This window comes from Triturus cristatus, chromosome 9, assembly GCF_964204655.1.
Source record: "Triturus cristatus chromosome 9, aTriCri1.1, whole genome shotgun sequence".
NCBI classification, from domain to species: domain Eukaryota; kingdom Metazoa; phylum Chordata; class Amphibia; order Caudata; family Salamandridae; genus Triturus; species Triturus cristatus.
Window position 1 is genome coordinate 859,818,261 of NC_140592.1, and position 14,941 is coordinate 859,833,201.

The window sequence follows — 14,941 nt, forward strand, 5'->3', positions numbered from 1 at the left end:
GACACTTGAAGTCGCACCACCATTCACGTGTTTGCTCTTAGGGTTCTTGCTTTTCTAGAACCAGCTCTGACTGTATTCTTCACTCCAGCATTGTTGAAGACTTAATCATTGCATGCCATATGTCAATTATATCCATAATAAAATGATAGTCCTAAAGAATCCAACTAAGTTTCTTTCCAGCGAGTCAGCTGTCACTTCTTCACTTATGGTAGACATGAAATATGCCCTTAATTGAGATCGGATTTTCAGCATCACTGGGCAGAGAAAGTACGAAACTGAACCTTAATAGAAAAAAAATTGTATTTTTGCCAGTGACGTTACGGATCAGATAACGAGGTTTATTTTCATAGCAGTGTACTTGAGCTCAGGCAAATATGGCTCCCTCAATTGCCATTCCCTTTACTTCTGGACAGAAAGTCAGTTCTGAAGAAGCTGTGTACTATATTATGAACTCCACAATGTGCACTATATTATGAACTCCACAATAAAACAAGAGATTTATTTGCTTTTCACAGACCCAAGACTTGCAATGACGTTTGTCATATTATTGATGATATACATGGTGATGTCATATCAGATTTATCAATGATGTAATTTTATTTGTGAGTTAATGAACTATGAATTGGTAGTGGTTGATTTGCACAGTTATTCTAATGTGGTGCATTTTGGGACGTTTTAGGTTAGCAATATAATGTTAGTCTACCTTCAAAAGAACATTTCGCGTTGGATTTGTATGTGTTTTTATTATAACAATGGACTAACTTTTTTTGCTAGCAGATATTGTAATCCTCTACGCTAAAGTTTTCTCTATAAATTGCATGAGCTTTATTATTATATACCATCAGAAATTAAAATTGTACTTCCCCAGAAAACGTAGACTGCAGCCTTTCCAGCAAACTTTGCATAATGCAGCGGTGGTGGTACATTGTGCGTACCCCTCGAATACAATTACGATTTAGCCTTATTATATAATACTAATTTACTTGGTCATAAAGTCCATCCCATCTTTTTCAAGTTCTTCATATTAAGCTTTTCAAAGAAAGTCAAGCAGGCGATTGAACTTGAGCCCTATCACCATGCTAAATAGAGCTCATAAAATCCTATCCAGAATCAGCACCAAGAGCATGGCAGCAGTGGTACACAAGCTAGTGTATCCTCAGTGATTATCTATAGCCAATACAAACTTTCTAGCGGATGCAATGGATTTCCACTGACAATCTAGTGTTGCGGCTGCTGTCACTTTATTAGACGCAGGGAAGGCATTTGACCTTGTGACTTTGGAAATTTTGGATTGTTGTAACTTTGCTTCTCTCTCTCTCACTTTCTCTCTGTTGCCACTCAGAAGAAAATATAATTATCAATAATCATCTCTCTGGGGTTCTTGAACTTGCCAGAGATATTGAGCAGGGCTGCCCAGTGTCTCCATGTTGTTTGCTTTTTTAAGAGAGCCAATTGTAACATATATTCTGAAATCCAAAAATAGTGCAGCCAGTTAAGGTACTAAGGTTCTTGAACAGAGATTTGCTGCCACTTGGAAGTAAAGCCAAGGGAATATATTTTTGATGGAAAATCCTATTGATAATGTGTTTGAGGTGTAGTGCTTCAGAAGCATTGATTCGAGCATTTCTGCCACTTTTCCATTGTTTTGTGGAGGTTGAAATACGATGAAGGTTTTAGATGGCTTGGGACACGTGCATGAAAATATCGGTTGTGTGCTAAGGAGGACAAAACAAGAGAAAATATTCACCATTGTATTGGGAAATACAGCCATATGAGCTAGGTTGATGGGCCAAGAATTCTTTTGTTACTATTTTTGTATATGTTCGTAAATTGTATAGGCGCGCTAACATTTTAGGAGATTTGCCTTCTGTTTCTCAATATTGGCTTCCATCAGCCATTGGCAAAGAGGATAATTGTTTAAATGATCTCATTACAGGTTGCAACGTTTTAACAAACCAGATCTTTGCTTAAGAAAGGCAACTCTGTATAAAACGTATCTGTTTCCAAGTTTGTGGTCACTTTTGAAAGATATTTAGACCTAAATTGAAAACTATGTGTGGAGAAATATTGATCACAAACAAATCTTTATTTTAAAGCAAAACCTGAATCCAGTGAAAGAGGCTGTACTAAGACACAACGTTCCTATTTTCCCAGTGGAGCAGCCAAAAGTGAATAACAATGGAGTAAAAAAGTTCACATCTTACCCCCCTGTTAAATATCAATCGGTTTTTCCAACGCCTGCGCCAATTGGAAAACTTCCCGTACTGCAAACCATGAAATATTTAGAGACGAACAACAAGGTATAAGGCTTTTACTTTACTCTCTAAATTAAATTTTTTTCTTGCATGAATCTGAACATGTGTCATTTCTTTAACAGTCGGATATCCTGCAGGACACGCAGCCTTCCCTACAAAAATACTATTTGCCTTCTCTACCGAGGAAAGAGGGTCGATTCTAAGCTGAACGATAAAAATAATGTCATTACCAAATAAATATGGACAACCGAGAAACGTGCTGACTCAACCACTAGGATGAAGCAACTCCATCTCCCATGGTATCACACCAAATATATGAGCATAAGAAAATTGTGGGAGCTGTTACCAATACAAAGTGCAAGGTGAAACTTTGCAGAGTTCGTAAATGTGGTTCGAGGAAAAAATATCTGCTTGAAAGTCGCGCACAGATATAATGTACCTACAGACTCACTGCAAAAAAATATTAATGCCTAGCTGCATGAAATATGAGGACCGGGTCCTTCTGCTCTACATGTCAACTTCCTTAAAATATATCTCACTCCCTTCTGAATTCTTAAAACTTGGAAGTGGCATAATGGGGAAGTATGAATATATACAAGCTTGATGATGAGAAGGGAATAGGTGGGGTGATTGTTGGATTACTGGCCTTTTTCATCTAAACTTGACATTTTCTTTGACTATGCGAGAATAATACATATTGTGGTGCTCCAGATTGAAGACTGAAAAAGTCCAAGCAACAGCTTGACACCAAATCTACATAATATTCTTTAGGACTGAAAGAAAGACTCCTTCATTTTGAAGCACATAAAAATGCACTTTACATGAAGCTCTTGAACATTTTGTTTTTTTTAAATCGGTGTTTTTTTAAACTACCAATTGTGTTTTCTACTGTGGCATTTTGTACAATAATTCCAATTAATCTTTTTTGTATTTTTTTGTTTTGTATTGAATATCAAAATAAGTGGATAATGGTATTTCATATTATGTTATTTATGACTTGAGCTTGTTCAATTTGACATTGCTCAAAGTATGTTTGTTATAGATTTTAAATATTGAATTTTCAATAAACCATAAAACTTTTTCTGTACAATTATTCAAAATCTTGTAACCAACACTGGATCTGTTGCTTTTAGAATTTCTCATCATGACCTATGGTTTGATTTGATATGTTTCCTGTCAGCTGTTGCTCCAAAGCTACTACTTTATGCTGTTTTTATTGGGTGCCACTCTTCTTGAACGGCACAGTTCACACTGATCGCAAGTAAATAATGTCAGATGTGATGGTCAGAATGTCGTACTTCATATTTAAGATCCAGGTATATGGTTGCTGAAGAAATTGAATACGTAGAACACTGACAAAGTGGGACAGTTTGTCTTTACTGCAAGCCTTCATTTATACTGACATGCTGTATGTCATTGAACCTTATTGACAACATTCACAGTGAATTGTTATGTTATGTTCTGTTATGTTTACAGAGCAGTATACATCCATGTTTCCTTTTAGGCTGCATCAGAAATACTTTTATTCGTTCTGTAATTGTACATACATCAGAATTATTATTTTTTACATCTGAAATATTCTTGAAATATGTTCATTTGCAATTCGCTTGTGTGAAAAAATAAATGTTGAAAATGTTTCCAATCCTCCTGTATGTAAACTTTCTAACGTTTGGAATTATTGGCAACATAGGACAGGAATGTTTAATTTATCAGCTTAAAAAGCAAAATTCAGTGCAATGAAGAAGCTGCTTCTTTTCGGTTGCTGACTTGAGGGCCAGCTGTGCAGCCTTATGACAGTTGCCACTGTGGTTCCAAGTAGGAGATATTGTTCTTTCGCCCCCTTCCGCCTACATTCTGTAAGCATCTCACCCTTCAGTACACCCTTTTCTAATGACAGACATATGCCCTGTTTTGATTTTGTTAGACACTGCACCATTCTATTTCTGGTACATGGGATATTTTTCCAGTATGATGTTTCTGTGAGAATCTTATGGATGGGCTATCCCACAAATTCATGGATTCAAAAATTGGGTGATTTGTTAAGGGTGATTTATCCTCCTACCCTCTACACTGCTGTAGCTTGCGCTACCTGTGATGCTGGCATCCTGATAGTCTGTAGGCCACTATCTGAAGAATTGTCTCTAGTGCTGTAGAGGACACTTAGAAGAGATGGAACAAGGTGCCTCCAGCTCCACGATCAAACACCTGACATCTCACATGGGTAGGAAGAATCCTTTACTGGACGGAATGCAGCAGTGGACGTCTGGTGCCTGCCGAAACCCTCATAAACTACTTCAAATAATAGGCAGAAGAAGTTAGCACATATCTAACTGAAGACAACAAACAAAAGTGGGAGAATGTTAAAACAAGGTGGTAAAATGGCCTAGAGAGGGAATTTGTAGAGTTAATATTCTTATTAGGCTGTTAGGTTCTTGGATGTGCTTCGGAAATGGCACAATAAAGAGAGTATGTAATATACCAGCCTCTGCTATTGCCATAAAGAGTCCTACTTTTACCGTACATCTTATTGAAAAGTTACATCTTCCAGGTAGAGTGAAGACATCACGTACAAAAGAAGACTCCAGGGTTACTAGATTTTGCAGATCTAAAATGCTGAAGAACTGCTGTGGCAGTTTGAAATTAATTTGCAGCAGTTTTAAGAACAGTGCAATTCTTCCTAGTGTCCGCAAAAAGAATGAAAACATTTCTTTTTCAGCAATACATGAGGGAATTGGATGTACTGCATGTGTATTTCTGTTCCGATTCTCTACATTTCATATATGGCCTCTCATTGTATTGCATTTTATTGTGTATTGTGCAATTTTCTTCAACACATTCATTAAAAGAATACACACATTTAAGGTTAGCATGAGCAAAGAGATATGCAGATCTCACAAAATGTTATCCAGATGTCCTAGCTCTTCTTCACAGTTTCTTTTCAAGGCTTTTTTGGCGCTCTATTTCTTTAGGAGCTGCACAGGCATCATGTATCCTTGCTTGGTTATTCGCACTACCCAGAAAAATTACAACTCTTCCACCTAGTCCTTCCTGGAACCCTGAATGCACACTGGGCAGGAGTATGCAAGTCTTCTACAAGCCCCTCTAAAAAAAATCTGTATCAGATCAGTCCTACAGTAAGGTGCCTTCAACTTTTGTCAACGGTAAGGATAAAAATACAGTGTCCATTCCGTTATCTTCCGAGGTGTTAAGGATGAGGAGAAATTGAAAATATTGTTGAACATATTGATTAAAAATACCCAAGGCCTGAGCTCAGTGGCAGAATCATAAAATACAAATAGTCTTATAAAGTGTTTGGAGGTAACTGAAAATCCTCTAATCTTTAAAGGAAAAGCTAGAGCTTTGGCAGTGCACAGCACAAGGACCTTAGGAATCTAAACATCAACATCCTCACCAATTTTATATATCCCAAACCATGAAGAAAAAACTTCCGCTTGTGAGTACCTCTGATGTTGACTTAATAGCAGCCAGACTATGCAAATTCTTTCAGAAACAATCATTCAGCTCACATGCAGGAAGAGCACGAGCTAACTCTTGTGGAGGGGAAGGCATAACATTATATGGCTAACATTTTAAAAGTCATTCCACTTTTGTGGATGGTTAAAATACTTCTGTTCCTCTAACTTGGGGGCATAATGAGTCCAACAATTCAGCAATTAAATAGAAAGCCAGCAGCTGGGTAGGATGTCAGGCAGATCTTCCTGATGTTTGTTTTTAATTCTGAGAGCAAACTGGAAGGCAAATCAGCCAATTGAATTTATGGAAGTGTCAATCTGGATATAAGAAGTGGAGGCAATCTACGTGGAAGGTATACATGTTTGAAAATACTTCCAAGGACCCAAGCCTGGAACTCATCAAATAAACATAATGCACTCTCTAGAAGTCGGGATTCTATTTTTGGAGTATTGTTTTAGCTCTTTGTGGACTTTACAAACGTCCACAGGAATGTTAAATGAGGCACTGGGTGCAGGGCTCTTTATGTATTAAAATGTTTATACAATTCTGGTCCGGTCACTAAGCATTTGAAGCACTGTACAAAACAGCATGTACATAAGTGTGCAGAAAGCATACACAGAACTACAACTGGAAAGAGGTGCAGCACATAACAAAACATCAATTAGATATATTCATGGAAGAGATATTGTGTAGTTCCTATAAACCTATATAGGATCTGCACGTTTAGACAACATATACTGTAGGATTGGAGTCCGACTGATTCTGGATACCCCTAATGAATATGTTGGCCTGTATACCAGATAGCTCACAGTGCTACTAGAAACTCCTCTTACCAAGGAGAGAATAGTTCTTGGCATCCACACATGACAACCTTGATCCCATAGAATCATCGTGGAAACAGTGCCACGTTTCGCTCAGTCACTCGTGCTCACTTCGTCTTGGAGAGATACACCGAATAAAAGGTGGGGACGTTTCTCAATAAGCATTTATTGAACCAGTCGTCATTCTAGTGTAAAATAGGTGTGTTGAAACAACTATTAGACAGTAACAGATATAAATGATAATAAGCACTAACAGAGTAAAAGGATGGTAGATTTCTACCATCGTGCTAAAATAATGAATACAGGTAAGAATATAAAATACTGACAGTAAAATGCTAACTCCTACGATGCGTCCCTAACTAGATGTACCTGAATGTGCCTAGCATGTATGTGGGTGTATGTGGGTGTAAAGCCAAGAATCCCTCTAGGATAAAGTCCATCCCATTACCTGACGTGAGAGACTGTGGGACCCCGTCTTGGTCTCGAGATGGACACCCCGAGAGGGATGTCAGACCACTGCGAGCTGGAGTGTCTGCGTGCAGGAGCCTCAGCGTCTTGTGTCAGTGTATCAGCAGGGAAGTCATTTTCTCCTCTGACTACCTTAGCAAGAGATGGTGTATATATATCCAAAGTGATACCCCCTGGGGATATACCTCGCGGTGTCATGTCGGACTGGGATGACGAAATGAATTAACCTTATAAATAGTTATTATGCAGGAGATGGTAAGCCTGCTGTCCTGCTGTGATTCCTAGAATGCTCATGCAGAATGTACAGGAGGTAATGATATCGTTTAGAGAAATTTTAACTATATGTGGTATTTTTAAAAGTTCAGTTGGGCCAAATACATCATAATCAATCTTGTCCAAAACTATACCATCAGGAATTGGAACAGCTGTAATGTTCACTGAAAACATGTCTCTTTGTTCACGATGAGAGGATGTATGAGGTTTCAGGACCAAGTTCACATTGGATACTACAGAGCGTTCTGGGAGATATTTTCCATTCACAAGTAAGCAAAAGACAGTCACTAGGCCAATCCAAAACAGAAAAAACAATATTCCAGATATTATCCAGAGCTGGAGCCAAGGTGATACTAAATAAGTCTTTTAAAAGTGTAGAACTCACAAATTGTTTGCTTACGAGAAACTGGAGCTGGCAGTGTCTCAGGTTCGCTGGGATCAAGAGAGAAGGTATCAAAATCGATGAAGCAGCCAGATGCAGTTCGATCAATCTTTAATAGCTCGGCGGGTTGTGTTGAACTGGCAGGTGTCTCATGTCAAGGCATATTGATGTAGACATCGGTTGGAGACCGAATTGATATTTGTCTTTCATTTGTAGTTTGAAGTTCGGTTTCCAGAGGAACAAGTTCCATTTCATTGTTGGAAATTCCATCACTTCAAATTGGTGACTCTTGGAACGTTATGAGTCTTTCTGTCTGAACTTCCTGTATGGTAGTGAGAGGAGTGCGTTGGCTACCCCTGAGCCCACAAGGCCTACTATTCACTATCGGCCACAAAGTGTGGTTTGATCAGATCAATGCAGACAAATCTCTTTTCTTTTTTATCGGCAAGAGGCGGAAGAAGTACTGTTCTTGTTCCTTCAACAGCCAGGACAGGTACAGGCTTTCTGTAGGATGACCCAAATTATTTTTTGTCCTCAATCTTTTCTCTGAACAGATCCCCGACTTTTGGGATCCAGACAGGTCTTGCCGTGACTGATTTGACTTCCCCAGCGGCAGTGCGTTTGACCTGCACGTTGCTTAGTAGTGCTCTGGATTCATTCAAATCCTGTAAAACAGCCAAACGTTTATTGATGTCAAATGATTTTTCATCCGCCACTGTGCCTTCGCAATCGAGATCAGGTACCTACATTTTCAGGCCCAAATAGGACCTCATAAGGAGTGACACCACCTAGAGAACTTCTTGGCATATTGTTGAGAGCACGCTGTACCCCATATGGGTGATTGACCCAACTGCCACCCAAACCTAATACTCTTGCTGTTAAAGACTGCTTTAAGTCCTGGTGTTTCCTGGTAAGGAGAAGAGTACCGCAATGCTACACCCAACCTTCCATGGCTTCCCTGTAAGCCCGAGAGCTAATCGCGGGGCCACGGTCAGAATGTAATGTGCCAACTGCGTTTGTTCCTATAAAGACTCACAAATCTTTTATAACAGTTCGAGCGTTAGACGAGCGCTGCGGCCATACCCATAGGAATCTTGAGCATGAATCTACTGCTATCAAGATATACTTGTAAGCCCCATCCGAATGTAGGGGGCCGCAGTGGTCCAGATAGACGCACGCTAGTGGTCTGCCTGATATTAGTAAAGGTGTCTGCGCTGGACGTGCTACAGTGGAACCCTCCATCTGCTGGCAGATGTCGCATTTTAAGGCAAAGTTCTTCCTCTGTTTTGTTAAATCAGGCCACCAATAGCATTGTTTGAGTAAAGAAACCATCTCAGTAATCCCTGTGTGTGCAGAACCTAGACCCTCGTGTGCAGTTAGTATTAAACCTAATCTGCGATCCATGTTTGGTATTACTCTATCCCTCACTCCAGGAATCTGAGCATATGGAATATTGTTTGCATCTAACTTGTAGGAGTATTTGAGTGGAAAACCTTTTGGTAAGGCTGTGCTGTTTTTGCGTGAAGCAATGACAGCTACCATTATCTGTCAGTCTATTCTCGTTTTTGAACGAGTGATAAGTATTGCAAATGGATGCACTAATTTCTGTCTCCAGCAGGTGAGCCATGTCCTCAATTCTGCACCGCTATACCACGGTATACTTCTGAGCCGCCTATTTAATGACGGGCTATTTGAACGTATTTAATGAGAGGGTGTGCCGCATATACACGTATCTTTTTTTCGCCAGCCTCAGTGGAAGAAATGATGAAACGCGTCAGGCGAAGACGGACAAGCTGTTAATCGATCAGCAAGTTGAACCAGGCCCATACCTAACGAAGGATTGCAGCTTGTGCACCGCTATTAGAGTGCCTCTCACCGGACGGGCAAACTTGGAGCAACAATTTACAGGCGGTGACCCAGCCGCTGGGAGTGCACCACCTCGGTATCACAGAGGGCCACGGGGTTTGATATCGATTGAGCCCGGTACGTGGTATAGCGGTGCAGGATTGAGGACATGGCTCACCTGCTGGAGACAGAAATTAGTGCATCCATTTGTGGACAATACTTACAGGCACTACAACTCCCAGAAAGCCCAGTCTCTTCTGAGCCGCCTATTTAATGGCGGGCTATTTGAACGTATTTAATGAGAGGGTGTGCCGCATATGCACGTATCTTTGTTCCGCCAGACCAGCTGTTAATCGTTCAGCAAGTTGAACCAGGCACATACCTAACGAAGGCTTGCAGCTTCAGCACCGCAATTAGAGTGCCTCTCACCGAACGGGCAAACTTGGAGCAAATATGAAATCCGGTTTGCGATGCAATAAAGGACCTTCTTCAAAGCTAAGGGGGCCCGCTTCTGTCTCTTGAGTGCATCTCCGAGCATGTGGCACTCCTTTTGAGAATATATTACGGCCGGCCACAGTCGTGGAGCTTGCACCGCCACATACATATGGACTGTAGCGATATACTTGCATCTCGCTAATACAGAAGAGACGAAGTTGTGCTTTAAATTTTAAACCGTAATTCATTTCATACCTACTAGAGGATTAATACTTTGTTACTTATGTTTTGTGGCAGAAACGCTCAATCCTACAAGTCCCAGGATACCTTCAGACTGAATACAGATCCAACCCACCTGGGGGCAGTCAACTACTATTTAACGAGAGGCTTGCCGAGATGACATTATCACCGCCTCCAACCAGCCGGTCCGTGAACAAGAAGCAGGAGCTTTGAAACGCGTTGGACCTTTCTGAACAATTTGAAATGAAATCCGGTTTGCGATGCAATAAAGGACCTTCTTGAAAGCTAAGGGGGCCCGCTTCTGTCTCTTGAGTGCATCTCCGAGCATGTGGCACTCCTTTTGAGAATATATTACGGCCGGCCACGGTCGTGGAGCTTGCACCGCCACATACATATGGACTGTAGCGATATACTTGCATCTCGCTAATACAGAAGAGACGAAGTTGTGCTTTAAATTTTAAACCGTAATTCATTTCATACCTACTAGAGGATTAATACTTTGTTACTTATGTTTTGTGGCAGAAACGCTCAATCCTACAAGTCCCAGGATACCTTCAGACTGAATACAGATCCAACCCACCTGGGGGCAGTCAACTACTATTTAACGAGGGGCTTGCCGAGATGACATTATCACCGCCTCCAACCAGCCGGTCCGTGAACAAGAAGCAGGAGCTTTGAAACACGTTGGACCTTTCTGAACAATTTGAAATGAAATCCGGTTTGCGATGCAATAAAGGACCTTCTTGAAAGCTAAGGGGGCCCGCTTCTGTCTCTTGAGTGCATCTCCGAGCATGTGGCACTCCTTTTGAGAATATATTACGGCCGGCCACGGTCGTGGAGCTTGCACCGCCACATACATATGGACTGTAGCGATATACTTGCATCTCGCTAATACAGAAGAGACGAAGTTGTGCTTTAAATTTTAAACCGTAATTCATTTCATACCTACTAGAGGATTAATACTTTGTTACTTATGTTTTGTGGCAGAAACGCTCAATCCTACAAGTCCCAGGATACCTTCAGACTGAATACAGATCCAACCCACCTGGGGGCAGTCAACTACTATTTAACGAGGGGCTTGCCGAGATGACATTATCACCGCCTCCAACCAGCCGGTCCGTGAACAAGAAGCAGGAGCTTTGAAACACGTTGGACCTTTCTGAACAATTTGAAATGAAATCCGGTTTGCGATGCAATAAAGGACCTTCTTGAAAGCTAAGGGGGCCCGCTTCTGTCTCTTGAGTGCATCTCCGAGCATGTGGCACTCCTTTTGAGAATATATTACGGCCGGCCACGGTCGTGGAGCTTGCACCGCCACATACATATGGACTGTAGCGATATACTTGCATCTCGCTAATACAGAAGAGACGAAGTTGTGCTTTAAATTTTAAACCGTAATTCATTTCATACCTACTAGAGGATTAATACTTTGTTACTTATGTTTTGTGGCAGAAACGCTCAATCCTACAAGTCCCAGGATACCTTCAGACTGAATACAGATCCAACCCACCTGGGGGCAGTCAACTACTATTTAACGAGGGGCTTGCCGAGATGACATTATCACCGCCTCCAACCAGCCGGTCCGTGAACAAGAAGCAGGAGCTTTGAAACGCGTTGGACCTTTCTGAACAATTTGAAATGAAATCCGGTTTGCGATGCAATAAAGGACCTTCTTGAAAGCTAAGGGGGCCCGCTTCTGTCTCTTGAGTGCATCTCCGAGCATGTGGCACTCCTTTTGAGAATATATTACGGCCGGCCACGGTCGTGGAGCTTGCACCGCCACATACATATGGACTGTAGCGATATACTTGCATCTCGCTAATACAGAAGAGACGAAGTTGTGCTTTAAATTTTAAACCGTAATTCATTTCATACCTACTAGAGGATTAATACTTTGTTACTTATGTTTTGTGGCAGAAACGCTCAATCCTACAAGTCCCAGGATACCTTCAGACTGAATACAGATCCAACCCACCTGGGGGCAGTCAACTACTATTTAACGAGGGGCTTGCCGAGATGACATTATCACCGCCTCCAACCAGCCGGTCCGTGAACAAGAAGCAGGAGCTTTGAAACGCGTTGGACCTTTCTGAACAATTTGAAATGAAATCCGGTTTGCGATGCAATAAAGGACCTTCTTGAAAGCTAAGGGGGCCCGCTTCTGTCTCTTGAGTGCATCTCCGAGCATGTGGCACTCCTTTTGAGAATATATTACGGCCGGCCACGGTCGTGGAGCTTGCACCGCCACATACATATGGACTGTAGCGATATACTTGCATCTCGCTAATACAGAAGAGACGAAGTTGTGCTTTAAATTTTAAACCGTAATTCATTTCATACCTACTAGAGGATTAATACTTTGTTACTTATGTTTTGTGGCAGAAACGCTCAATCCTACAAGTCCCAGGATACCTTCAGACTGAATACAGATCCAACCCACCTGGGGGCAGTCAACTACTATTTAACGAGGGGCTTGCCGAGATGACATTATCACCGCCTCCAACCAGCCGGTCCGTGAACAAGAAGCAGGAGCTTTGAAACGCGTTGGACCTTTCTGAACAATTTGAAATGAAATCGGGTTTGCGATGCAATAAAGGACCTTCATGAAAGCTAAGGGGGCCCGCTTCTGTCTCTTGAGTGCATCTCCGAGCATGTGGCACTCCTTTTGAGAATATATTACGGCCGGCCACGGTCGTGGAGCTTGCACCGCCACATACATATGGACTGTAGCGATATACTTGCATCTCGCTAATACAGAAGAGACGAAGTTGTGCTTTAAATTTTAAACCGTAATTCATTTCATACCTACTAGAGGATTAATACTTTGTTACTTATGTTTTGTGGCAGAAACGCTCAATCCTACAAGTCCCAGGATACCTTCAGACTGAATACAGATCCAACCCACCTGGGGGCAGTCAACTACTATTTAACGAGGGGCTTGCCGAGATGACATTATCACCGCCTCCAACCAGCCGGTCCGTGAACAAGAAGCAGGAGCTTTGAAACGCGTTGGACCTTTCTGAACAATTTGTAATGAAATCGGGTTTGCGATGCAATAAAGGACCTTCTTGAAAGCTAAGGGGGCCCGCTTCTGTCTCTTGAGTGCATCTCCGAGCATGTGGCACTCCTTTTGAGAATATATTACAGCCGGCCACTGTCGTGGAGCTTGCACCGCCACATACATATGGACTGTAGCGATATACTTGCATCTCGCTAATACAGAAGAGACGAAGTTGTGCTTTAAATTTTAAACCGTAATTCATTTCATACCTTCTAGAGGATTAATACTTTGTTACTTATGTTTTGTGGCAGAAACGCTCAATCCTACAAGTCCCAGGATACCTTCAGACTGAATACAGATCCAACCCACCTGGGGGCAGTCAACTACTATTTAACGAGGGGCTTGCCGAGATGACATTATCACCGCCTCCAACCAGCCGGTCCGTGAACAAGAAGCAGGAGCTTTGAAACGCGTTGGACCTTTCTGAACAATTTGAAATGAAATCCGGTTTGCGATGCAATAAAGGACCTTCTTGAAAGCTAAGGGGGCCCGCTTCTGTCTCTTGAGTGCATCTCCGAGCATGTGGCACTCCTTTTGAGAATATATTACGGCCGGCCACGGTCGTAGAGCTTGCACCGCCACATACATATGGACTGTAGCGATATACTTGCATCTCGCTAATACAGAAGAGACGAAGTGGTGCTTTAAATTTTAAACCGTAATTCATTTCATACCTACTAGAGGATTAATACTTTGTTACTTATGTTTTGTGGCAGAAACGCTCAATCCTACAAGTCCCAGGATACCTTCAGACTGAATACAGATCCAACCCACCTGGGGGCAGTCAACTACTATTTAACGAGGGGCTTGCCGAGATGACATTATCACCGCCTCCAACCAGCCGGTCCGTGAACAAGAAGCAGGAGCTTTGAAACGCGTTGGACCTTTCTGAACAATTTGAAATGAAATCCGGTTTGCGATGCAATAAAGGACCTTCTTGAAAGCTAAGGGGGCCCGCTTCTGTCTCTTGAGTGCATCTCCGAGCATGTGGCACTCCTTTTGAGAATATATTACGGCCGGCCACGGTCGTGGAGCTTGCACCGCCACATACATATGGACTGTAGCGATATACTTGCATCTCGCTAATACAGAAGAGACGAAGTTGTGCTTTAAATTTTAAACCGTAATTCATTTCATACCTACTAGAGGATTAATACTTTGTTACTTATGTTTTGTGGCAGAAACGCTCAATCCTACAAGTCCCAGGATACCTTCAGACTGAATACAGATCCAACCCACCTGGGGGCAGTCAACTACTATTTAACGAGGGGCTTGCCGAGATGACATTATCACCGCCTCCAACCAGCCGGTCCGTGAACAAGAAGCAGGAGCTTTGAAACGCGTTGGACCTTTCTGAACAATTTGAAATGAAATCCGGTTTGCGATGCAATAAAGGACCTTCTTGAAAGCTAAGGGGGCCCGCTTCTGTCTCTTGAGTGCATCTCCGAGCATGTGGCACTCCTTTTGAGAATATATTACGGCCGGCCACGGTCGTGGAGCTTGCACCGCCACATACATATGGACTGTAGCGATATACTTGCATCTCGCTAATACAGAAGAGACGAAGTTGTGCTTTAAATTTTAAACCGTAATTCATTTCATACCTACTAGAGGATTAATACTTTGTTACTTATGTTTTGTGGCAGAAACGCTCAATCCTACAAGTCCCAGGAAACCTTCAGACTGA

General features: G+C 41.9%; 1 protein-coding gene across 2 annotated transcripts in view; it reads left to right on the plus strand.

The window, feature by feature from the left end:
- MOK (MOK protein kinase) overlaps nt 1-3,814 on the plus strand; it is a 488,814-nt gene extending 485,000 nt beyond the window's left edge. For both annotated transcript variants that reach the window (XM_085628022.1, XM_085628023.1), the window contains 2 exons: nt 2,097-2,300; nt 2,378-3,814. In XM_085628022.1, coding sequence (XP_085484148.1) covers nt 2,097-2,300; nt 2,378-2,458 — 285 coding nt within the window. In that variant the 3' untranslated portion in view covers nt 2,459-3,814. The remainder of the gene's footprint in view (nt 1-2,096; nt 2,301-2,377) is intronic.
- The last annotated feature ends 11,127 nt before the right edge of the window (nt 3,815-14,941 follow it).